The sequence below is a fragment of the Phyllosticta citriasiana genome, assembly GCF_038021145.1.
Source record: "Phyllosticta citriasiana strain CBS 120426 chromosome Unknown IWZ02scaffold_3, whole genome shotgun sequence".
Lineage (NCBI taxonomy): Eukaryota > Fungi > Ascomycota > Dothideomycetes > Botryosphaeriales > Phyllostictaceae > Phyllosticta > Phyllosticta citriasiana.
In genome coordinates, this window is record NW_027117280.1 from 167,044 (window position 1) to 191,616 (window position 24,573).

Here is a 24,573-nt window from a genome sequence, read left to right on the forward strand (position 1 = left end):
GAGTCTTACCAACTCGAATATATACTCTATGGCGGAACCTTGCGGCAGTGTTCCTCCGTGGATCATATGCCAAAACTTTCCGAATGCTTGCAAGGCCACGAGAAGAAAGGTCGCACTGTAACGAGCGTCTCTACGAGCAGATGGTGATGGCTGGGTAAATCCACGATCTCCTGCTGACCCAGAACTGTAAAATGATGTGAGCGCTACCATCATTCTACATTGGACGACCGTTGTTGTTCCAGTCGAGCTTTGAAAATGCCGCGATTGCCCAGTGTTTGCACAACGAGCACAAATCCCACGATGGAAAGCTTTTCCAGATCATTCTCAGCACCGGCCTGGTCAGGTATGGAGATTCTGAAGGAAACCATCAAGAGAGTACTCCAATTGTCGTTGGCGCAAGCGTCTATTTGGATCCAGAGCGTCCGGCTACCGATCCAGGTGTGCAGCTGGAGCTGGGCGTGGTTGGTACAAGCGCGTCCGCCTAAGCCACGACGTTCTTCATGACTTGCTGCGACGCTGCTGGCAATTGCTTCATCGCCTTTCCTATTGACATCATGTTCCCCCTAAGATGGATCCCGAGGCAGATCTTGTTGCATCTTCCATCTCCTCACCGCAGAGCTCCCCTCTCTTTGTGACTAGGGACCGGAAGAAGGTCTAGCGCTTGAATGCACACCCCCTCCAGCGAAGCGTGGCGTCACAACGAAGCTTTTCTTTTGAGCTGAGAGAAGCGAGCTGATCAGAGGGCACCCGATGGAAAGTAGTTATTTTTGATTCGCGGTACTTCAAATGGAGCTGAACGCGACGCCAAATCACCAAATGCATTCTTTAGCCCGCATTGCAGAGCCGCGAGAAGAGCACCAGATTCCCCAGAATATGTGGGTAGAGGCCCATGTCGGTCCATCGATGAGCTGCCGCGCTTGGATTCAATCTGCAGGTCTGCATCCAACGGATACTCACGGTTTTCACTTCGCAGCGTGGGAACGGCATAACGCTCACAATCTGTGGCCCCCCTGATATCGCCTTGTTGCAGAGCCACGCCCAGAAGCTAATGCAGGTCGCTGCATTGGGCTGGTTCGCTGTTCGCTCAAAGCGACGGGGACCACGCCAAACAAGCGCAGAATCCATCTGTGGATCTAGCATAGTATAGCAGGGGAACAGCTCGAACAGCTGGGCCCGAGATCATTCGATCTCATGGTTGTCTCACTCCGCAAAAAGTCTGCGTAGCACAAGAAAATCAAGGCGCTGCACACACATACGCGCAGCAAGGGAGAACGTCAAGTGGAACGGCAAGGATTGGCGACAACAAGCAAGGGAGTGCAAGCGATACGGGCGCGGCGGCCCGCTCATTGTTCAATGGCTACCCTGTCGACAACACTGGCGTCTCTGGCGTCTGAATGCGGCATTTGAGCATTTCGCCATTGAACTGGAGACAAGTGCCGTCTGTGCGAAGCTTGACTCCGGGGCTGTTGTGTCTGTCTAAGTTATGCTTCACCAGCTCGGGTTGTGGTGTGGAAAGATGCAGTTGTACGGACCATTATTCTGTAGAGACTGACTGACCCAGACTGGACAAGAGTTGACGCTCAAAACCCTGGACTTGAGAAATGAAATTCATTTTGAGTAAGCATCTCCCACTCTCACCAAACCCCTCAACCCTCTTGGTAGAATTCGATCACCGCATTCCCCATCTCTCTCTTGTCGTTCATGACCTTCACGGTCAAGAATCCCTCGTCGGCACTCATGTTGACATGAATATCGTAGTACAGAACTTTGACCCACTTTCCCAACTTGTGGTTGAACCACGACCGAGCATTCTGCATATCCTCTTCTGTGAAGGTCATCTGAATAGTTCCGACCAGCTTCATACCTTTCGAATACTCAAAGTCTGGTGCATGATCAGCACTACACGTGAATATGTCCAAGGAATCGTGGTCGCGGATTTCATTTGGCAAGATTTCCCGCTGGATACTCTGCGTCGTCGTGAAATCGCTCGGAACCTTCTGTCCCTGCCAATGCTCAGCTTCGACGACATCACTGTTGATTTTGGCTTGCCTTTTTCAATGCCCAACACATTCGGTTGTACGCCATTCTCTGGCGGTCAAAACTTCCTATCCACATGTCTTCCGGTCGGTCTTTGCCATCCCTGAATGGAAGACTGATGCCGAAGCCATAGTGTTGACGTGATATTCTAACATTTGGCTTCAGACCTTCGAGGCCGCGGATGACTGCCCCCTTCATGATGGCCCCCTGGCAGTTTGGGGGACAAAGTAGTTTGATTTTGGGGTCCTGGGACTGGCACCAGTACTTCAATCGCCGGCTGACGTAGCGACTGTCGCCGAAACCCCCAACGAGGACGATGTGATTGACCTTCAGCCCGCTTCTCTTGTTTGTCTCGCGTACTTGCTTCTTGACAAGTTCCAGGATCCTGCCAACAACAGGATCAAAGAACGACTGCATTACCTTCCTGTGAGCAGTAAGCAAGGAATGCAATGATGACGGGGAGCCCAATCCACTTACCAAGGAAACGACACCGTGCTCTCCCTGCGATCGTAAAAGTCGGAGTTTTCCACGTCCATGTTGACATGTTCAATTTCGACCATCTCGGAGTTCTCCCTCTCAAGCAACTTCGGTTCAAAACGCTGCTTGGCACGCTCAAAAGATTCCATCATGGCCGAGCCAGGGCCTCGATGCTTTGCACTGAGTTCAGTGTATTTCTTGCCAAACGTTTTCGACATCCATTCATCAAACTTCTGGTCAACAAAAGAACCGCCGCATTTGCCTCCTTCGCCAGCGCAGACCTCTTGGAACTTGAATTCGGGCTTGCAATACTGCACAACGTAGGTAGTGAGGTCGACGGTGCCCCCTCCACAGTCGCAAACCATGAAGGTTTCGCCTTGGGCTATTGGATGGACAGAGTTCCGCATCATTCGGAGAACGTCAATGGCAGCAGCTTCCGGCTCAGTAATCATCTTGACGGTGTCGCCAGGGCGAGATCCGAATCCCGCGGCCATGGCTGCCGCCCTTGTCTGGTCTTTCGCCGCGTCGCTCCAAATGGCCGGCACTGTAATCCAAACCTCAACGGGTATCGTTCGAAAGTTCTCTTCGGTGAATCTTTTTGCGAGAAAATCGGTCGCAAACTCGCACACGTAGCCCAGGTAGTCCTCGACGACATCGCGGGGAGAGCGCCAATCTGGCAACTGGAGAATTCCCCCGTATGCCATGAGAAGAGACACATCGTCAAACTTTGTGCGGTCGACATTGGAGTCGAGCAGGAGCTTGAACCAAGAGTAGGAAGCCATTCGCCCAGTCACTTGGTATCCCCATTTGTCGGAGCTCAGCCTCATGTTTTCCTCTTCGTAAGCAATCCGCGAGGGGACTTTTTGCGAGGCGAGCGAGGCGCCCGGCCAATTCGTGATAATTTCAACATCCTGCGACGTCCCCGCAGTCGTACCATACGCTAAACCTGGCTATGTGTCAGTACACTGGGTAAAGCGCCTCAAGCCATGCACACCAGTGAAAGTCGTGCCGAAATCAAGGCCAAGGACAATTTTGTGGGCAACTTCAGTCGTTGCAGACCTTGCACGAGGCTCAGACGAGCCCGAATCAGGGGTAACGGAAACGCGCATTCTGCAAAAAAGACTTATCAAGCTTGGATTGTCGCTCTCCAAGTGATGCGGTCTTCAGTGTCGGTTGATTTGGATGAACTATATGTCTTGCAGCAGAGGGGCTGGATTCAGACAGCGCGAACCATCGCTTCCGCCGTTTGCGCCCGCGGGATTCCACGGGAACAGAACGTGTAGCATGTGAAATTGGCATGTCAACGCGTGTTGTTGGTGTTTGGCGATGTGCATCGAGCTCCGAGTTAAATTCTGATGACTTGAGAAGACCCGGCCAAAGACATATTCGAGGTGCAAGGAAGCCGCCGAAAAGTGATAATCTGCCTCGCATGAAAAGAAAGAACAGTCCACACAGAAATGGGCGCTTTTTGGCCCACCTTTATGGCCGAAGGCAACGAAAGACTCACGATGGGATGGCTGTTGAGTCCGGTGTTGAACAAACGACACAGAACAAAACAACAGCGACTGAAGGAAGAAGCGGGGCAGAAAGCTTACGGTCATTGATTTACGGGTGCTGATTGGTCCGACTTCCAGATAAGGCTTCGATTGATGTCTGTTTGTGTGCTATTAGACCCAGTTGATGAGCAAGCTCGTAATTTTAACTCTTTTGTCAGCCGTTTCTCTGCCAAACCAAGACGAGTCGGCAATGGACTGCCAACAACCGCGTGACGGAACCCGGGAGCCACCAGAAGCAGTAAGGACATGCCAACTGTCTTGTCGCCGGGCACGATAGAGTCTGAGGGAGGGACGCTGGTGAGTTTAAAGTCATCATGGAGGACTGTGAGATTTAGGCTTCCGGAGTTCTTTTCATTCTTGCTCTCGTAGAGTACTGAGGCAGTTCTTTCACTCCCCAGCCGTCGAAGAAAATGGCAAAATCACGCTCTGCCAAGCACAAAAGGTCAGAACAGACCGGCGAACAGTTCAATCCTGCAAAACGTGCCAAATCAACGTCGGAGATGAAGAAGTCTCACAGTGTTGGACAAGGAGGGTCGGAGGATGAAGAGTCGTGCCAATCACCAACGAGCAATACGAGCCTCAGTACTCTTCCGGAAGATGACAGAGACCTCTTTCAACTCGTCGGTCTCTTGAAAAGCGAAGTCGAACGCCAAAATACTGGAATTGAAGAAGTCCTCGCGCTCCAGAGAGGCCAACGACCAAAATTTGAAGAAATCGCCGCTCAATGGTCTCAGGAGAAGGAAGAGCTCGAGCAAAAGCTGGTGGACAAAGAGCGAGAAATGGATGAGTGTGTCACAGAGCTCCAGCTGTTTCACGAAAGATCTTTGAAATGCGAGGACTCCAAGTGGATGCCCGAGGGCGATCAGTCGATTGCATTTGCGGTGAAAGATCTGCAGTCGTCCATACGGACGTGGGCCCGCAAGTACAGCGTCGATTCGTTTGAAAAACTCTTTCCTTGGAAGCAACCAAAGGACGAATTTTACAAACAGCAGGCGTTCTTTCGCCAGGTGCTGCGAATCACCAGCATCAAAGATTTCCAGTCGTTGAAGGAGATGGAAAATCCATTTCTTGTCTTCGCCGCGCTGCTCTCAGACTTCATTCTGCGGGCGATTTTCGAAGACCCGTTCTTCCATTGGCGTGACCCAAGCAACATGAAGGGAGAGTTTACGTTCAGAGTGATGGCAAAGAAGATGTTCGAGGAGATGTTGTCGGGTAAGCCTCTTTCGGCTACAAACAGTCAGGATCTGATAGGAATGGCAGACGACGTCGTCAACGCTGTGACATTCAGAGTCAACATCCTGAGGCACAATTTTCCTGAGTCGAGCTGTCCTCATACTAACCGCGCCGCACCAGATGAATTTCTTTGTCCCAGGTCAGTTTCCAAGGATGGCTTGAAATCAATCTACAATTACCTGCGACAATTCCTCGATGGGCCTCCTCCACTATGGATTCCAAGAGAGATGGACGACAGTGAGAGTCTGGAAATGAACCAAGCTCTTGGCCAGGTCCTTCATCGAGCTGGTAATCTCCACTTGCGGTTGATGACCCACAGAACTTTGTTTGAGTGGATGCAACCGCAGACAGTCGCTGGCAAATCGTTCAAAGCCAAAGACTCTGCTCTACAGGCCGATCAAATCAACGATGTCTTGGATCAGAAGGATGAGACCTGGAACGGGGAAAAGATCCAGATGGTGGTCGGCACGGGACTGATGGCTCGTGGCGATGCTTTTGGAAACGACTTCTCAAGACGACGACTCATTGCTCCTTCGCGTGTCTATCTGCAAAACTACTGGAGCTAGGCATGTTTAACACCCGATACTTGGGTGCAGCGCTGATTTAGGACAGAAGAAAATAAAGGTCTAACTAGGCGTGAAAAGGAGGCAACTACACAGATTGAATGAAAACATGAGATGCGGACTGGATTATTAAATGCAGGAGGAAATTGCGTCAGTGACATGGCCTACTATCAGGTTTGTTGTGTTTCATGTTTGAAAACACAAAGACGAAGTTGCAAGGTCTTTGGAAAATCGGCGTTCCGACAGTGCTTTAATACCTCTCGCGCAGTATGCTTTAACCTTTCAAGACCCAATATAAGCATCCAATGCTTTCAGAAGGACCTGGAACCGTCTGTATAGTCGAAATCCTTACAGTCCTCGTTCCCTTGACTGGTTCCATCAACAACAAAGCCGACTTTTTCTTCTGTGTCTCTAGACTCCTGCAGGCTATCCCTGTCGACCTTGAGGAAGACTGAAGCCGGGACGACCACACGCCACTTGCTATATGCGTCTCCTGCAGTATCACCCCAGGCGAGGAGATTTGTACCGACGACGATTCGGACCTCGTTGCCTTCCAATGAGTCACCTTCCTGAGACCTGTCCGGCACCATCTGTTTGTTTCGCTGCAGATACTTCTTTCCAAGCAGCAGCTGAGCACCAATCCACGTGAAAGACGCTTGGTGCGTTAGAAGACAGAAGTGAACGTTTCCGGCCCGCCAAAGAATTTCATTCAATTTTTTCTTCATCTGAACGATTTCTTTCCGGATTTCCCCGTGGTTCTACATCAAATCGTGCTTGCTGATAGACTCAGGACACAGTGGCTCTTCCAACCGGGCACGCTTCGTAATCGGAGTCTCGGCCGCAGGGAATTCATGGCGGAAAATGGTTTCCTCACCCAGTTCGCTTTTTGAGGATCCACTACGTTACAATTCAGTAATTAATACGTCCAAATTCAGTCCGACAAGTAACCTTTTACCAGGTCTTCAAAGATTCGCCTCGATTTGCTTGCGAAAGAAAGCATGTCATTGACCCCCTTCAAAAGTGCAGGTGCTTCGAAATGGAAATAAAGATTGCTCAAAATGTTCCACCGAATGTCCTCAGAGAGCGAGGCAGCCAGGAATAAAAATGGTCGATCCAGGTCATCAGTACACTCTGTGTGTTCAAAATTTGCGCTCCTATTAATCTCTCGAACAAAGTGTTCCGAGGATAGCTGATAACATAATGGAACAATAGATTGGACGGCGTATCTTCTTGCCCAGTCTCTGATAGACTTTTGCAAATCCTGGACTGCGAACCTGATATCCTAATCTGGTTCCGGGTTCCATCTAGAGTTTTCGCATTTAAGAACATTGGCGCAAGCCTCCTGTTGGAGCTCCTCTTGGTTCCGGATCATTCTGTCCTTCTTCTCGAGGGAAGATTCCAGCACTTCTTCCTCTTGGATTGAGTCCTCCATTGATTGAATTGCATGTTGAACAATTTTGCGCAGGTCCTTTGTCTCCTGGGCTCGCTTCTCTTTGATGCTGTCGAAGAGTCGAAGTAGCTTGGCCTTTTTGTCCTCGTCTGGCATGAGCTTTCTCTTTCGAACCCTCCGGTGCGAGTCGTTGGCTGCGACTGGATTGGTTCCAGAGCCATTCGATTGATCGATTTTGCTGACCTCTCTAGATCTACTTGCAGCTTCAAATGATGTGTTCTGCGTCAATGATCGAGTCCTTTTCCTCGGCAGATCGCTCTCGAAGGGAATCATATGCTCCGGCTGTGATTGTTGCGCGGATGGACCTTTTCGTAGTCGGCCTCGTTTTGCCATGTTTGGAATGTTTGGAAAAACATTGCTTTAGATCCAGCAATTAAGTTGCAGATGATTGCGAAAGAAGCAGAGAGTCGAAAAGGTGCTGTTGGCGAACTGGAATGGATGTTCGGATCATCAGACCCGCCATCCGGAATAGCAGTAGGGAGTGCCTATCAAGCAAGGTGGAATCGTACAGGGTTGCTGATCAAGTTGCAGAACTTTGTCATTGAACCGACGCAGTGTTTCCAGTCGGTCGGAGACATTCAGCTTGATTAAGCTCGCCTTCCTAAGCAGGAAGAGTCATACCTAGCTGCAGCCCTTTGAAATCGACCACCAGGCGCTTGCAGTGAATGACAAGGGAATCTGCAAAATCTGGGGCTTTACGTACCCAATAACTGTTTAGATTGAAGGTAATGAAGATGGAGAATCCGCCGCATATTATTCTCGGTCTGGATTTCAGGACAACATGCACCAGTTTGCTTCATCACAGATCACAAGTCAGATATTAACTGTCATAACGACAAGTATTGCGCACGACACCGTTGTCAGTACCGTTCAAGACAGTGAGATCATTTCCAGCTGGTCAAAAGGCTCCGGCATGTGCAAAGTGCCTTTAAGAATCACATACAAAGAAGAGAATCCCGAACTAAGCGCCACGAGATGGGGCTTCAGAATTAATCATCAATGAAAGTCCTATACATGGTTCAAGCTTTGGGTCGGCAGAGACACAGACGCCACTCATAGCTATAATGTTTCATCGTTCACGGAATGCAGTGGAATCCTGCAGCTTCCTCAAGACCGCTCCGCCAGGCAAACATGTCAGGATTTTATAGCACATATCTGGGTGTTCGTCAAAGACTACCTGTCCCAAAAGTTCAGTCGCACAGGGTTCGGTCTCTACCCGTCAATATCGTAATGAATGTACCCGCTGTATGGAATGATGGTGCTAAGTACGAAACGAAACAAGCCGCGTTGGCCGCAGGTTTCAGTGCGCGACCAGGTCCAACAAGCCAAAGTACTGTAGACCCTATCAGAGAGGGCGAAACCTTCATATAATGTGACTGTGGCGGAGGAACCGTTGATGTCATCACATACATAATTAAAAATTTCAATCCGCCTGAATTCGATGGGGGTTGTCAGCGCGACGGCGGCCAATTCGGTGCTTCATTCGTCGACCGGAACTTTGATTAATGGGTGACACGGCAGTTCGGAAGAAAATGTACGCAAATTCTGACATCCCGCAAAGGCTGTCATTCGAGAATAATGGGCTCCTTAGAGACGGCGAAATATGATTTCGGCTCCGAATATGACGAAGAAAAAGGGGTGTACGACGTGTGCCACGTAGACATGGTACCATACCAGCACCGAAATCTACGACCATGACGACCGTACGGTCAAAGTCCCCAAGTGAGTCTAATTTCAATTCCTAACACACAGAATTGGTAAACAAACTATAGGAATGTTGTGGAACAGTTTTTCAAGCCCATCGTCAAGAAGATTCTGGAGCTCGTACAGACCCAAATTGATCGTGCGAGAAAGAACAGGCGCCAGGTTCCTCATACATTCCTCGTCGGTGGCTTTGGAGAAAATGAGTTTTTGGATGCTCACATGAGAGAATTCTGCGAGACAAAAGAGCCACAGCTGAAGCTGTCATGCCCTCCAAACTGCCAATCCGCGGTCTGACCCCGGGACTGCAGCCGACCCTCAGAGTCTCCCATTTTCACTATGGTTACAGTATCAGTAAGCGTTTCAGGGAGGGAAAAGACAAGGAAACTTCTGCCTGGTACAGCACTTTCAGTTCCACAAAAATGGCATATGACAGGATGCGGTGGTTGATCAAGAAGGGCAGTCAACGTCGACTGGCTGCAAGGTGTGTCACGAGTACTGACACTTGATTTTGTAGGGTGGACCAGTGCCGCCAGGCAAAACTTTGACCAAGTTGGTCCAGCGAGAGGTTAAGCAAGGAGAGGCCCTCGATTTCGACGAAGTTGAGATCTTTAAAGCTCCCCAATTCGAGTACCCACTTACTGTAGAGCTCGCCGCAAGCATTGAAATCAAATTCAAGAACAATGAATTGGCCACGGCGCGCAGCAAAAAACAGTCAAAAATTGGGTATGGAGGTGACACTCCTGCACTACAACATTGAAGTCAACATCAGTTCGGACTTGGGGATTTTGACAGTTGCAGTGATACACGACACCACAAAACGGCAGATGGGAACGGCCACAATTCAGTTTCAGACAGAAGATTGATTAGTTTATTCGAATGGAGTCGGCACTTATCGGACTTCGCAGGTCTACCATCATGGCCAGATATAATCGGGCAGAGCAGCACCAGCACTGTGCAAAAAGGTACAGGGGATTCAAGAGCAATGATTCAGCGCGGGAGGCTGCGGAAGAGTAAAAATGTTGATTCGACGCAATATTTTGTGGCGTCTGTGTCCACGGCACGGCCATCCGGCTCGTAAGTGTTCCCATTCACTAGAGAAAAAACCACTCTTCGACCCACCACTGGCTTTTCGTCTTCCCTCACTGCTCGCACATAGCGACGCAGAGGAAGAGAGTTCTAGAATTGAGACATGCAATCCATGCTCCTGGCGCAAAGCTACTGCTCGAGAACCCTTACAAAGCCCATCACTTGTCTCAACTCCATCCCCAACGCTTTCCAGCTGCCCTTCGTGGTCGCTTATCCTGCCGAAATGCGTAGAAATGTGCCACTGAAACGTGATTACAGTAAAGTACAACCTCGAGATAGCGGAAAGTTGAAGTCTAATCACGTCGCCAAAGATGTCCGCAGTGGTAATGGCGTGCGTGGTTCCGGCATGCACAAGGTGATTTTACCAGCCGATCGCGAGTTGCAGCAGATCGTCACCGCTCTATTTGGATTCGTCCTTCTACTCATTTTTCAAGTCTCCTGTCCCTTCAACATTCGCCTTGACATACATATCTCTGCCGATCCTAGTGCTTTGCGGCCTCATCACAACTAGCCGTTGTCCTTTGAGACCGAAGCCGGAAATCACTACATCACGCACAACACTAGGATTGGTGATGTCAAACCTCCCGCCATTCCCAATGAGGCTCTGCCCCTCTGCGGTCTTCAGTAACTCCTGGATGCAGTACTTTTTGAGACCGTCGCCCCGGCCCTTGGACTTGCTTGCCAAGATGGCAACGTCAGGCCGCGGAATGCGCGTCGACAAGTGTACCTTTTTGTCGACCACGACGACAATCGGCATTCCTCGATTCGAAAGGTGGGCGATGAGCTCGTCGCTGTAGCTGGGGAAGCTCTCGGCGAAGATGGTGTGTGGGAAGGTTCCCCGCTGGCCGAGCTTATTGAAGATTGAGTACACTGGCGACTTGACGAGCTGCTCGTAGCACTCTTCAGCAAAGGCGGGGGCGATGGGCGCGACCATGATCAGTAGGGATTGGACTGCTTGGTAGTATCGTTGGAAGTAGTCGAGTCCAAGCATTCTGCCTTTTGAGTTTCGGAAGTTGGGCTCGCCGACAAGGTGGTAGTTGGCCATATAGTCCGCGGGGTCTTCGTCGTGCAGACTGTTTGTGAATTTGGTCAAGTCGGAAATAACAGTGTTGAGTGAGAGCGTCGACTCGAGCGACTTGGTGACCTTTTTGATGGTCTGTTGTGTCTCGAGGAATATGTCTTCAGCCTTCGTGTGATCACCCGGATCCATTCGAGTGGGCGGCACAAAGGGGAGTAGCTCGGTTGCAGCCTTGGTGACCTTCCAAATGCGCTTGAACCAGCGCTGAATGCCGACAATCTTCTCGTCGTCCCATTTTAATACTTCGCTGACGGGAGCCTGGAACAGTATGTGGGCACGAGTGGCATCGGCGCCCCACACGGAGATGGTCTGGAGCGGGTCAACACCATTGTGCTTGCTCTTTGACATTTTCTCGTAAGTCTGGAGGGGCATCTTATCGGTCACAGCCATGTCATTGCCATGGACTATTTCATGTACTTCGTCGGGCTTTAGATAACGTCCAGTTGAGGGGTCTTTCCACGTCCTGCCATGAACCATGCCTTGTGTGATAAGTCTCTTGAAAGGCTCTCCGGCATTCTCGCTCCCACCACCGCCCCACTGTCCAACGCTGTGCAAAAACTTGCAGATGAAGCGGGCATAGAGGAGGTGCAAGATTGCATGCTCGACACCGCCGATGTAGAAGTCGACAGGCAAGAAATCGTCTGCCTTTTTGCGATCAACAAGCTCCTTTTCGTTGTGGGGGTCTGCGAAGCGGAAAAAGTACCACGAAGAATCCATAAAAGTATCCATCGTGTCCGTCTCACGCTTTGCCGGCCCATTGCACTGGGGACATCGCGTGTTGACCCAGTCAGACATTTTCTCGTCGGCCAAGGGGTTGCCAGGGTTCCGAAGCTCACTTCTGACCACCTTTGGAAGCTCGACAGGAAGATCAGACTCCTTTACCGGCACAGGGCCGCAAGACTTGCAGTGCACAATTGGAATAGGGGTTCCCCAATACCGTTGGCGGCTAATCAGCCAGTCGCGAAGACGCCAATTGTGTTGCAATTTGGCGTCTTGTCCACTGGCCTGCAGCAACTTGACCAGCTCAGGAATAGCTTCTTCCGACAGAAGTCCACTCACAGGACCGCAGGCGTCAGTCAGTCGGCCTTTGTAGGGGAAGACTTTGTCCATTGGTTCGTAAAATAATTTGCCCTGTACCTTTTGGCTTATTTTCCGGGTGGGCTCGACCACTCTCAAAATTGGAGAAGCCCCTCGATTCTCCTTCCAAAAGGCAAGATCGCGAGTATCATGACCGGGTACGCCCATAAGAGCACCGGCTCCGTAGAAACCGAGAACGTATGGAGCCACGAAGACGGGCAAAGGTTTTTTTACATGCCGTGGTGGGCTGTCAAGAGCCGAGGCAGGGTTGATGGCGTGGACACCTGGTAGCAGGAACCCAGCCTTGCTATCAGCAAGATAGGAGCCCGCATTAGCGAGAAACTTTTCCAAGTCTGGTAATCTTTGGGCCATTTCCCTGACGATTGGGTGCTCGAGAGAAAGTGCAATGTACTGGACGCCAAACAAAGTATCGATGCGAGTGGTGTATATTTCGACGGGTGGGAGATCGTCGCCATCACTTGTTTGCATCTTGAAGTGGAGTTTTTGACCCTTTGAACTTCCTAACCAATTCTTTTGCATAGACAAGACGTGCTCTGGCCACCGCCCATCTTTTGCCAAAACCTTGTCAATGTCTTCGAGGAGGGCCTCCTTGAAAGCTGTGATGCGCAAAAACCACTGCTTCATGAGTTTCTTTTCGACTTTGGCGCCAGAGCGCCAGGACTTTCCTTGCGAGTCGACCTGTTCGTTTGCGAGGACAGTGCGGTCCACGGGGTCCCAATTGACCATGGCCTCGTCCTGGTATGCAAGTCCCTTGGAGTGCAGCTGGAGAAAAAGGCGCTGGGTGTGCTTGTAGAACGAGGGGTCACAAGTCATGATTTCCTGCATTGAGGGTTCCTGATTAGCTACATGCTTGTCAGTTTGTGACGAAAGACGTACTCGGTCCCAGTCCCATCGACCATTCATTGCCAGTAGCTGCTCCTTCATCTTTTGAATATTCGACACGGTCCACTCCGCAGGATCTATGCCTCGTTCAATGGCGGCATTCTCAGCCGGTAGACCAAAGGCATCCCATCCCATTGGGTGTATTGTTTGGTATCCGCAGAGCAACCAGAATCGCGCGAGGACATCGGAGATGGTGTAGACCCGGACGTGGCCCATGTGCAGTGCGCCAGACGGGTATGGAAACATGGACAGAATGTATTTTCTCTCAGCAGCATCAGGGAGCTGCGCGTGTCCCGAGGTTTCCCACCTCTCTCGCCATTTCCGGTCTATGGCTGGAAAGTCGAGCTTCTCGTTGTCGTTGGCACCGGTCGAGGCAACACGCCTAAGGCGGGCGAGTCGTGCTTGAACGAGGGGTCGGCGAGCCCATGATGAGCGTGCGGCAAGAACGCTGAGGGCGGTCATGGAAACGGAAAGTCAGGCGCAAGCATTGGGACTTGGGAAACGGTCGAACTCGAGTTGTCGCGTTGGAGACGGACAAGGACCCGGCAGATAATTTGGCGGCTCGGTATCCCGATCCCGTGCCCGATGCCGAAACCCGCGACGGGCCGAGTCTTGGCAGTATACGGGCCGAGACAGCGCGTCGACCGGAATTGGAGACGACCGTCTTTATCCCCTGCGCCAATTCAAAGTCAATCTTCTTCCTCCTCAATCCACCCCCGAAGCACACTAGATGCGCACGACTATGGCTCGCCCCAGCCAGCTCTTCAGATAGTGCCCGTCCGTTCCGCTCCCTCGCCGCTTCGCTCACCTCCACGGCTCCTCCGTCATGTCTCGCCACGCCAGCCAGCCTCTCCGCGACTCTCTCGAGCTAGCCTCCCTTGCTTCTTCCGACCAGGACTCGCGACGGGATTCCGAGTCATCGTCGCCTGGCCCTCCCTCTTCAAGGCGACTCTCCCTTGAGGATGAAGACCCGCTGTCCGACCAGAACCCCGCTCGAGCGCGATCCTTTTCTGGCGGCTCCACGTTCGACTTCTCCGCGAACTTGTTCCCTCTTTCCACCACGGCCGGCGGATACACTGCGCTAGGAGCACCCTCTGCGGCGCATTTTGAGCCATCGTCTTCGCTGAACGGCGGTTCGCTGGAAAAGCTCAAATCACTGACATACCTCAATGGTGTGTCGCTGGTTGTCGGACTCATAATTGGCTCTGGAATATTTTCTTCCCCCAGCCAGGTTAATATCAATGCTGGGTCGCCAGGGGCGTCGCTCATAATATGGCTGATTGCTGGTCTGTTGGCATGGACTGGTGCTGCCAGCTACGCCGAGCTCGGTGGCGCGATTCCTCTCAACGGCGGCGCGCAAGTATATTTGGCCAAGATATTTGGGGAATGGTCTGGCTTTTTATTTACGTGGAGCGCTGTCTGTGTCCTGAAGCCAGGATCAGCAGCAATCATCGCCATTATTCTTGGGGAATACTGCGTGCGCGCCGTCATTGGCCCGGACGCCGCAGAGATTAGCATCTGGTTGAACAAGGGCGTCGCGCTCGGCGGACTGATACTCGTAACACTGCTCAATTGCGTCTCGACAAAATTGGGCACCAGGAGCGCCGATGTGTTCATGTTTCTCAAGTTCATCGCCTTGCTTGGGATCACCATCGCTGGAATCATAGTTGCGGTCACTGGACGGTCTTGGAAGGGGCCAGACAGCGGAGACTGGAAAGACAAGGGTTGGTTTGAGGGCACAAACACCAACATCTCCAACCTTGCCGTGGCGTTGTACGCTGGGCTCTGGGCGTTTGATGGTTGGGATAATGTAATACACCGACCCTGGTTACAGCTTTGCACGCTAACGGACGCAGGTCAACTACGTCACTGGCGAATTCATCAACCCTGCCCGTGACTTGCCACGAGTTATTCACACTTCGCTCGCTCTTGTTATTCTTGCCTATATTCTCGCCAACATAGCGTACTTTCTTGTCCTGCCTCTGTCGACCATAGCATCAAGCAACACCGTGGCCGTCGCCTTTGGGTCGCAAGTCTTGGGCTCCGTTGGCTCTTTGATACTCGCTCTGGCCGTTGGCGGAAGCTGCTTTGGCGCGCTCAACGCGACAACATTTACGAGTGGGCGATTGGTCTACGCTGCGGGCAAGGAAGGCTATCTTCCGGAAATTTTTGGCAAGATTGGCGTCCGCAACCGTTCCGCAGTGCGCCTCAATTCGCGAGCGAGTCGTTCCAGCAACCGCTTTGTGGAGATGATTTCAGATGACGCGGGCTTCTTTATGACGCCCATCAACGCGATGGTCCTCAATGGGGCCCTCACGGCCGTTTACATTATCATTGGAGAGTTTTCCACGCTAGTCACTTTCTACGGCGTTGCGGGATACACGTTTTACTTTTTTACAGTACTCGGATTGATTGTGCTCCGAGTCAAGGAGCCAGACTTGGAGCGTCCTTACAAGACGTGGATCACCACGCCGATAATATTTTGCTGCGTCAGCCTGTTCTTGGTTAGCCGGGCCGTGATCGCGGAGCCGGTTCAGACACTGATCGTGTTGGCTTTTATTCTAGCTGGAGTTCCGTTGTACTGGTGGAGAATTGGGCGCCATGGCGAGCGTGGGGAAAAAAGCGGGTGGAAATTCTGGCAGCAATGGAGACACGCATAGCTCTTCTAAAACAATAGACTATAATACATGAATTCAAAGCAGAGATCTTTTGTTGTCGACGTCGTGGGGAGCCCGTGTCGGATTTCCCTTTTGGGACAGCCGAGAAAATGATGTCACGCGACGGGAAACGCGTCAGGAACGCGTCTCCCACGACGAGACTCAGCACCCCCAAACAACTCCAACAACCGTAATGGACGTCTGGACCGGCAGCATTGAGCTTCCGGGTGGAGGCCACATCGACAGTAGGTCCTGCTTCTTCCACAAGCCGCATACTGCACTTCCTGAGAGAGTCAAGATGTCGAACTCGCCTCCGCGCAACCCGTCGCCTTCTCCATATCGCAGACATCGCTCAAGTACCTCGCCACCGTGAACATGACAAGAATACCACTCCGTCTGGCCATTGGACCGCCAATGAATGTTTACTCGGAAAGACAGTCAACGCAAGACTGGTTCGATACGCTACTACTTGACAAGTGGTTGCCAAAGGAGACCGGTCAATGGTGGCAGGACTTTCGACACCAGTCACCTGTAGGGATACTGGTTAAAGCCTCCGACGGTAGGAAAGGAGGCTCTGGTCCAAGAGTCACAGAAATACTGTTTTTTGCAAGTACAGAATCAGAGGATTCTACGGGTTTCAATGGATCCGACGCGCCAGAAATCAGGGTCCTGGCCGTGCCGCTATCGTCAGATCTCCTCCACCAAGTCCCTGCGCAGTCTACGCCACCTTTGTCGCCCACCCCATACCCAACGTTTGAGGAAGAAGAGGCTGCCCAGTTCCTACCCCAGCCATCTGCAAAAACGGTTCTAGAAGCACGGAAGCGCGAAAGCATCTCAAGCGTCTTCGACGAAGCCGAAGAGCGACGGAAAAGAGCAAGGCGCAGAGGTGGGGAAAGCGTGGCTGCTGCCGCCTCTCGTGCCAATGAGCCCGCCCTCCCCATTGCGCATCCAAAACGTTCCAGTTCCTTAAGCTTTGCAGATCCACCTGTCGTCAAGGGCAGTCGGTCTCTGTCTCGCTCACCCAGCGTCAATCTTGAGATTCGCCCGGCCAGCCAGAGGGAGGGTGTTGACAGCCAGGCCAAGCGATCCTCGCTATCCCGCGTTGCCAGCGTAGCGGATCTCGATGGGGAGCCGACGATCGAGTCGCGCAATAAGGACACAATATCTCGGCTTGTCATGGCGGGCATGCGCATGTATGGCCTTCAGCAAAGGAAGCGGGGAATCAAGGTGCAGGCACGGCGGACTTCAGTTGCTGGCGGTGTGGAATCGCAACCGCAGGATGATGAGGTGTCGCCAGAAGATGCAGCGAGGGACGAGGAGTACAAATTGATGTACCATCAGACGTATCGTGGGGCGGTATTTGCCATGGTAGGTTTCCTGCCAAATGATGGGTGGAACAAAGGCCCTGCTGACAGCTTGATTGTCAAGCGCACACATATGTCGACGCGATTGCTTGGCCAGTACGTCGACGAGCTACGAGATGTCGTTGATAAGCTCCTTGCCATCTTTTGCAACGATCCGCTTCCCTCGCGCAGAGGCTCGCCGGGCGCGGCACCGACACCGGGTGACGTCAAAAGCAGCTTCGGCACGCCAAACCCCGCAGATGACAAGGGCCCTTTTGTGGATACTATGGAGTCCTTTGATGGAGGTGGTAGCCAGGTTCATACTCCTGTCGTGCGCAGGACAGGTAGATGATGCCATTCTAGACGGATCATCTTGCAGCACACCTGTGGCAGAAACGTCAATCATATTGGCATTTATCCATCAGCTGGGAGCCAGACACCTGGTCATCTTCGAATCCAAGATTCTGTTGGAGAATCTCGAAACTGAATGGTCCAGATCAAGAACCAATGCCATTTATAGAAATCAGGCCGACAAAAGACGTCTTTTTGGCCCTTATATAGTATCTTTCCATCTTTCACTGGTCCCATTCTAGTCTTCAAAGCCAACTCACGTTGTTGCAAGATCTCGCGAAGGCGGTATATTTGGTTATGTTTCCCTCTTTCAAATTGTTGAAAGTGGTGGAGTGCCAATGGGCCTCCACTGCAAGCCATTTTATGTGGTTGGCGAGTTTCTTCCAATTTTGCAATCGAAGGAAGAATTCGTGTATACCATGGAGCGATACTTGTATAGAATTGGAACAGGTGTGAGTTGGTATCAACAGCACGAGGGAGTTTGCGCTGGGCTTGGGAGCCTCTGTCAACACCACTAAGGCAAGCATCACAGCTTTCACTTCACTTCACGCCAGTTAGAGCCGCTCTGGCACCCGGCGCTCGGCCTCCCGCCTGCCAATGCTCAATCTTTTTGCGAGCCCTCGACCGTCCTTCAACACCACGACACCGAGCCCCGACGCATCACCGTGACCTTCGCAACCTTTTGCAAGCTTACGACCGGCTTCTTTGAGCCGCCCGCCGCTCTAGCTTTCTTCTCTTCTTCGGCGTCTTCTTTTACCCATTCAAACCTCTGTCTCTTGTCGTAAGTCGCGTTCAATCTGACTTGACACCAGACTCAATCTAGGCCGTATTGCCCCCTCAACCTCGCTGACCTTTGCTTAGACAATGCGCGTCACGGACGAATACTTCTCCAACCTCTCCCTGCCCTCCTCTTCTGCCGCAGCCGACACCCCTGCGGCTCAGAAAATTTCTGACCAGCCTCCTGCCGTCCTCGCCCCCGGTCCTCCACCGCCTCACACCAGTGAGAGCGGCCACCCCCTGGAGACACTGAAGGAGCGCGCAGAGAAGGCCAAGGAGTCCGCCGACCGCCTCCTTGAGGTGGTCGAGCGCCACGCAAGCTGGGGCTGGAAGGAGAAGGGGCATCTCATGCGGCCCGTCTATTCACAAGAGCTCAGGAAGTGGAAGCGGGAGAGGCTCCGGGCCGCCAATCTGGAGATCGCAGTGCGGGAAATGGAGGACCACGTCGAGCCCAGCCGGGAGCCTGGTCCCCGACTTACGTTCCACCCCTCGTGCAGGGACAACGACGGCGGCCTCCATGACCTGCACCAAGAGAACCAGCAGGGCCGCTTCAAGAGACTGTACGACCGCAGGGCGCAGATCTACTGCCCCGGTCGTTGGGCTGCTTCTCCGGGCCACGAGGCTATCAACACCTCGTGGTTCCGTGTCAAGACGCCACCGTGAGTGCTGGAGTGGAAGGAGGCGAAGGAGAGGAAGCAGGAGGAGGAGAGGAAGCAGGAGGAGGAGATGAAGCAGCCCGACAAGCCCTCTGCTTCGTCCGTCCCCGCCGATTCCCCTCCGCCTCTCTCGACTCCCGCTCGTGCTGCTGCATCACCAGGCTCGCCCAAGCGCCGCCGCGACGACGATGACGACAACGACGGACGCCCCAGCAGTCCCAAGCGGCCCCGTCTCGTCCCAGGCCTCCCCGTCTCGCTGCCGCGGCCGGCGCCCGCCACCTCGCCCGTCGTCTCCGCCGTCTCTCCTTCTCGTCTGGCCATGTCTCCCCCGTCGCCTCGCCTCCGGGCTGCCTCTGTCCCGCCGCCGTCTCCTTGTCCTTGGGTGATTGGCCGCCAGAAGCGCCGCCGTGATGACAACGACGACGATGAGGGCGCTGCCCAGGGACCCGACAAGCCCAAGCGGATCAGAATTTTGCCCCAGACGAAACGCGCGAGCTCGGCGCCTCCTGGCCCCGTCGTCAGTTCCAGCGACAAGAGCAGCATGACCAGCCAAGCCCCCGCCGCCTCTCTCATACCGCAGGCTTTGAGCTCATCAGCTTGCCCTTCATCGCCGTCGCCATCCTCCTCTCTCTCTGGCAGCTTGTCGAGCTCACCGTCCGCCTCACTACCAACCACCAACCGTAGCCCTCCACTTCGTCGCGAGTATTACTTGAGATCACGAGGCAGCCCTCCCTCTTACGACAGCAGCAGTAGCAGTCGCCAGCCAAACAACCGAACGCAAAGTCATCGCTGTCATCAGTAGCAGCGGAACCCTGGCGTTTCGGTGGGCGGACTCTCCGGGGGTGTAGAGCCGCCTTTGCCTTTGGCTTTGGCTCTGCGCATCTTCTATCTGTCCCTCTCCTGTCTGTCGACTTTACGCGGTCTAGTGCCGGCTAGATGAGTTCGCTTTCGGCAGGCATTGCAAATCCAGTTTGGGAGCTCTGGGTGGACATCTCCTAGTTTTGCGACAGTGCTTCGACACGTCTGAGTGCGCCAGGACCTCTGGGTGGACATGCCTTGGTTGCCGCCAAATCTGATTATGCACGCTCGGGAGCTCTGGATGGACATCTCCTAATTTTGCAGCAGTGCTTCGACACGTCTCAGCGCACCAGGGCCTCTGGGTGGGCATGTCCTTGGCGGAAGACATGGCTTTCTGTCTCTGCACGTCTAGGAGCTCTGGGTGGACATCTCCTACGTTGAGCTGCAGTGTGTCGAGTTTTCCAGCAAACGCTTGCGGTTGTTTAGGAGCTCTGGGTGGACATCTCCTAGTCTTGCGACTGTACTTCGATGCGTCTCAACACACGCTCGCGCATCGCCAGGGCCTCTGGGTGGACACGCCATACCAAGCTTCCATCTGGTCGAGCATGGCAAGGGAAGGGCATGCAATTCTGTGCCAGAGCCCCAAATCATCCAGAAATACTCCAATACGCAGCGGACACACTCAAGCCTAAACGGCAAGCCTTTCTCTCTATCTCTCTCTCTCTCTCTCTCTCTCTCTACCCACCACATCCACATCCGCATGCCGCCGTAACGCAATCCCATCCTATTACGACAATGCACCCCTACCCTCGGTAGACAGACGGCTTCAGCACCGCAGCGAAGCATCCAAACCGAATCAAACTCTCCGCCCCTGTCCTCACCCAAGCCAACAAACCACCGACCTCATCGACCAGATAGTAGCAGTCGCCAAATTCAGTCGGCTCGAGCTCTCTTCTTTGCTCGCCGTAAGGCCGGTGCGCCTGCGCTGCTCCTACGCCTCTCCCTTGACCTGCGGTCTAGGACGAGTAGATTTCTTTCTTGTGTGTGTATGGGTTTTGGGTTATGGTGGTGGAGGTAATGCGTAGGGAGAAAGAAGATTTGGGTGGGGGGGTTGGGCGAGAGGAGAGGTGGATGGGCGAGAGGAGAGGTGGATGGAGGAGGTAGGGGTTGTTTACCTGGGTAGGGGAATGCGGATCGTGTGCGCAGGTCGGTAGATAAACAGCCAGCCAGCCAGCCAGCCAGCTGAGTCCTTCCAACACCACATCACCACATGCATGCAAGCGCTTCAAAAGTTGAAACCTCGATTCAATAGGTAGGTGTGCGTTGAGAATTGAGGATACGTGCGTGCGTGCGTGTGTGCGCCTCTTCTCTCGTCGTCATCGCATCCATCTCTCTTTGTCTCTCTCTGTCTCTCTCTCTCTCTCTCTGCGTGTGTGTGTGTTGGCGAGACTGCGATGGCAATGGACATACACACAACACTGAGCGAGGGAGGCAGCAAGGAAGTGGGAGTAAGTGATGCAAGATGGTGAGATTGAGGTTAGAAAAAACTGAGTTTACATACAAGAAAAAGAAAAAAAGAAAAAAAAAAAAAACCGTAAAGACCCAACAACACCATCCGCAAAACCCCATGCGCCATACTCCTTTCCCCGTACCCCAATGCACCCACCCATGCCAAAACCAACCCAATCCTGCCCTTATATCAAAACAATCCTCTTCACTCCCGCACAGGAATAACCCACGCGCCCTCCTCGCCATCCAACTCGTCGCTATCCCAGCCGTCCTCCTCATCCGCCACGACCATGCGCAGGAAGCGCTGGAGTCCGGCGTCAGCATCTTGCACCCCATGCCCTTGTGCTTCCCCTCTCATTCCTATTGCTTCACCGACCGGGGCTCGTCGACCTCCCTGCTGCTGCCGTTGTTGTAGTTGTTGTAGTTGTTGGTTTTGCCGCTGTTGGTTTTGCCGCTGTTGACGTGGCCCCGCTGCTCGCCGCTGATTTCCGTTGCCGAAATGCAAATGCGCTTGATTCGGGTTGCGGTGTCGTCGCTGCGGTGGCGGATGCTGCTGCTGCTGCTGCTGCTGCTGCTGTGGATGGCGATTATGATTATTATTATTATTGAGGTTGTGGGGGGCACGCGGCGGCAACGCGCGCTGCTGTTCCTCAGCCAGACGCAGGGCGTCGAGGCCGATGACGAGCTGCAATTCGGGCGCTGCCGGCGCTGGACGAGGAGGTGCGGCGTTATTTGCGTTGTTGGGAGGGTTTGGATGCGGATTTGGATTTGGATTAGGGCGAGGATGCGCATTATTATGAGGAGCAGGCGGTCGATGACGGGGATCCGCCACGACGATAGCAGCAGCAGCGTCCTCTTCGGCCTGCAATTCTCTCGCCGCGGCTTCATCTTCCGCCACAACATCGGCCTCCCAACCCCTGACGCCGCCGGCGAAAACGGCCCTCCCGTCGCCCTCGGCCTCGTCGCCCTCCTCCAGCTCCCACAATCGCATGTAGCACGGCGCGCCCTCGGTGTTGAAGTGCTGGTACGGATTCTCCGGTTCGAGCCAGTGACTACACAGATAGCAAAAGTGCGTGCGGCACTGGAAGCACACCATGTGGTTGCAGCCGTGCGTCTTCTGGCACGGGCTCTGGCACGTCGGGCACGGGCTGGTGTGTCGCCGCAGCCAGTTGTACGACGCCTGCTCCTCTTCGGATAGCTCTTTGGCGTTGCGCGGGTAGCAGCGTACGTATTCGCCGTGCCAGCCCGCCAGGCACACGCGGCAGAAGGCGTAGTCACATTTTTCGCAGATGGTGAGGCGGGACGCGCGCTCTTTGACCTCATGCTCGTCTTTGCTTTTGCCGCCCCCTGCGCCGCCGTCTTCTGCCTCCGACTCACTGTCCGAGTCTGGGACTTGGGTCAGGTCCGTGATCTTGGGGTGTTTGCTTGATCGCGCAAAACCCTGGCACCAGCTGCGCGGGCAGTAAATGGTGTCCTTGTCCGACTCAATCTTCTTCTTGCGCTTGAGCGCCGCATACCGCTGCACGACGCTCTTCTCAATGGGAATCTGCAGCAGCTCCGACGGGTTGAGCGTGCGATCCCTCTTCTTGGCCGCGTCACCGTCTTTGCCGCAGCTGGGATCGATGCACCTGACGCTCGCGACGTCGCCCTCAGCAATGCAATTATTGTAAAAGTCCTGCAGACAGCCGACGCAAAAGACGTGACCGCAGCGCATCAACCGATAACAGGCGCTGCCCTTTTTCGGCTCCAGACAGACGCCGCAATCGAACGTCTCCTGCTCAAACTTGCGCCGCTTGGCCTGGATGTCGAAATCGAACAGCTCAATCTTGAGCTCGGCCGGCATTTCCAGCACGTCCGTGTCGCTGTTGCCGCTATCGACCAAATCGAAGCACTTTTCCGCCGCCTGCTGCAAAAAGTCGATGTACGCGAAGACGACCTGTCCGCGCCCGTACTCCTCCCACAGCACGTCGCCCTGGCCCTCCAGATACATCAGCACGTGTTCCGGGACCCAATTCGCGGTCGCGGAGATGGTGAAGCGGGGCGGCTTCTCCGCCGGGTAGCCCTCTGGCAGCGCTATCTGCAGCTTAAGCGGCGGCAGATACGACAGGCAGTGCACTTCTCTCGCGCCACTCCGCCCGGATCCACCCTTGTGTTTTGACCCCTCATTGTCCGAAGTGGGCGGCGTGGGCAGCGTCCCTGGCGGCGCGCCGTCGAGCGCGGGAAAGGCAATAGCGAGTGGCGACAGCGGCGCGACGGGCAGGTCGATGGACGCGGTGAACGGGTCGGCGGGGTTGATGGCGAGTTCGGGGAAGATTGCCGTGATGGAGGAAAGCTCCTCTTCGCGCTCGTCTTGATCGGCCATTTCGACGTGTGGGAAATTATGCTGCTGCAGCTAAAGTTTGCAGGTCGCAAATGTAGATGGAGTAGCTCGGGGCGAGATGTTCGTGTATTATGTACGGGCGACCTCGACAGTGTGGGTCAAGAGACGGTGTTGGCGACGGCGGTGGACGACATGGTCGACGAGCGAGCAGAGTTTACTTGCGGAGAGTGGAATTAATGGTCGCGCAGTCAATGTTTTCGGGGCCTAAGGGAGAGCGGTTGGATGGTGGTTCGAGTCATATCACAGAAAGGCCGACGGATGACGGGCGGAGCTGTGGCGCAGGATCCACTCACTGCCTTTCTGCCCGCCAATTGATTTGCCGCTAGATTGACCGCCCAGCACTACTTCCACAACACACCACAGCCAGAAGATTTCCTCCGCTCTCCATGTCTATTTGACATGAAATTTCCATATATATATGATGGCGCTGACGATAGGAAGATCGAAAAAGAAAAGGAAATACGACTTTGTGCCAGTAGGTAGAGGCGCCGAGAACGCGTTAAAAGGAGTGCCGAAAAGCTCGGCTTGCGAGGACTTTTTTTGTTGCAATTGGACGTAGAGGAGATGACTAAAAGTCATATTGGCGAGTTGGATGTGCCGGTACCATACATCTGCCACGGCGGGAGCGGGCAGATACTGTCGAGGTGCGACCACCTGCCAGCGTAAGTGATGCCGTGTGTAGACACGAGGTGCATGAGACGTACCTTTAACATATGTTTTTCCAAAGCAAAATAAAAAGTCACAGTAATCAAGGCACCTGGGGATTGAGATACGGAAATGAATTAAAGCTAGGAGAGCAACATGCGTTCGCTGTCCGACTGAGTGGTATCATACACCTTGTGCCTTGTCCCTTTAAGCAAGTAATGTCCTTCAAACCTCAAAGCTGCTCCCATTCACCATTCCTGCGGCTCGATTCTATCGGGCAACGCGACGCGAGG

General features: G+C 53.5%; 8 protein-coding genes across 8 annotated transcripts; 4 read left to right on the forward strand and 4 right to left on the reverse strand.

Moving 5' to 3' along the window:
• Positions 1-1,646: 1,646 nt before the first annotated feature.
• IWZ02DRAFT_372593 (uncharacterized protein) lies at positions 1,647-3,623 on the reverse strand (the record flags this gene model as incomplete). Its single annotated transcript, XM_066764645.1, has 4 exons — positions 1,647-1,986; positions 2,033-2,461; positions 2,515-3,460; positions 3,509-3,623. 4 exons carry the CDS (start codon positions 3,621-3,623, stop codon positions 1,647-1,649), a joined length of 1,830 nt encoding a protein of 609 aa, XP_066624941.1.
• Positions 3,624-4,480: 857 nt separating this feature from the next.
• On the forward strand, positions 4,481-5,884 carry IWZ02DRAFT_513846 (uncharacterized protein; the record flags this gene model as incomplete). The annotated part of the gene is made up of 2 exons (XM_066770590.1): positions 4,481-5,282; positions 5,331-5,884. 2 exons carry the CDS (start codon positions 4,481-4,483, stop codon positions 5,867-5,869), a joined length of 1,341 nt encoding a protein of 446 aa, XP_066624942.1. The 3' UTR covers positions 5,870-5,884.
• Positions 5,885-6,177: 293 nt separating this feature from the next.
• Positions 6,178-6,591, reverse strand: IWZ02DRAFT_430506 (uncharacterized protein; the record flags this gene model as incomplete). Its single annotated transcript, XM_066766077.1, has 1 exon — positions 6,178-6,591. One exon carries the CDS (start codon positions 6,589-6,591, stop codon positions 6,178-6,180), a length of 414 nt encoding a protein of 137 aa, XP_066624943.1.
• Positions 6,592-8,894: 2,303 nt separating this feature from the next.
• IWZ02DRAFT_513848 (uncharacterized protein) lies at positions 8,895-9,906 on the forward strand (the record flags this gene model as incomplete). Its single annotated transcript, XM_066770591.1, has 5 exons — positions 8,895-8,956; positions 8,994-9,038; positions 9,089-9,308; positions 9,454-9,501; positions 9,535-9,906. The coding sequence occupies 5 exons, from the start codon at positions 8,895-8,897 to the stop codon at positions 9,775-9,777; spliced, it is 618 nt and encodes a 205-aa protein (XP_066624944.1). The 3' UTR covers positions 9,778-9,906.
• Positions 9,907-10,524: 618 nt separating this feature from the next.
• On the reverse strand, positions 10,525-13,626 carry IWZ02DRAFT_372584 (uncharacterized protein; the record flags this gene model as incomplete). The annotated part of the gene is made up of 2 exons (XM_066764644.1): positions 10,525-13,101; positions 13,159-13,626. The coding sequence occupies 2 exons, from the start codon at positions 13,624-13,626 to the stop codon at positions 10,525-10,527; spliced, it is 3,045 nt and encodes a 1,014-aa protein (XP_066624945.1).
• Positions 13,627-13,836: 210 nt separating this feature from the next.
• Positions 13,837-15,883, forward strand: IWZ02DRAFT_443608 (large neutral amino acids transporter small subunit 2). Its single transcript, XM_066767037.1, has 2 exons — positions 13,837-14,974; positions 15,021-15,883. Exons 1-2 carry the CDS (start codon positions 13,991-13,993, stop codon positions 15,822-15,824), a joined length of 1,788 nt encoding a protein of 595 aa, XP_066624946.1. The 5' UTR covers positions 13,837-13,990; the 3' UTR covers positions 15,825-15,883.
• A 99-nt stretch (positions 15,884-15,982) lies between these two features.
• On the forward strand, positions 15,983-17,638 carry IWZ02DRAFT_169560 (uncharacterized protein). The gene is made up of 3 exons (XM_066762180.1): positions 15,983-16,066; positions 16,120-17,189; positions 17,250-17,638. The coding sequence occupies exons 1-3, from the start codon at positions 16,015-16,017 to the stop codon at positions 17,514-17,516; spliced, it is 1,389 nt and encodes a 462-aa protein (XP_066624947.1). The 5' UTR covers positions 15,983-16,014; the 3' UTR covers positions 17,517-17,638.
• Positions 17,639-21,259: 3,621 nt separating this feature from the next.
• On the reverse strand, positions 21,260-23,865 carry IWZ02DRAFT_443614 (RWD domain-containing protein). Its single transcript, XM_066767038.1, has one exon. It carries the CDS (start codon positions 23,615-23,617, stop codon positions 21,461-21,463), a length of 2,157 nt encoding a protein of 718 aa, XP_066624948.1. The 5' UTR covers positions 23,618-23,865; the 3' UTR covers positions 21,260-21,460.
• Positions 23,866-24,573: the final 708 nt, after the last annotated feature.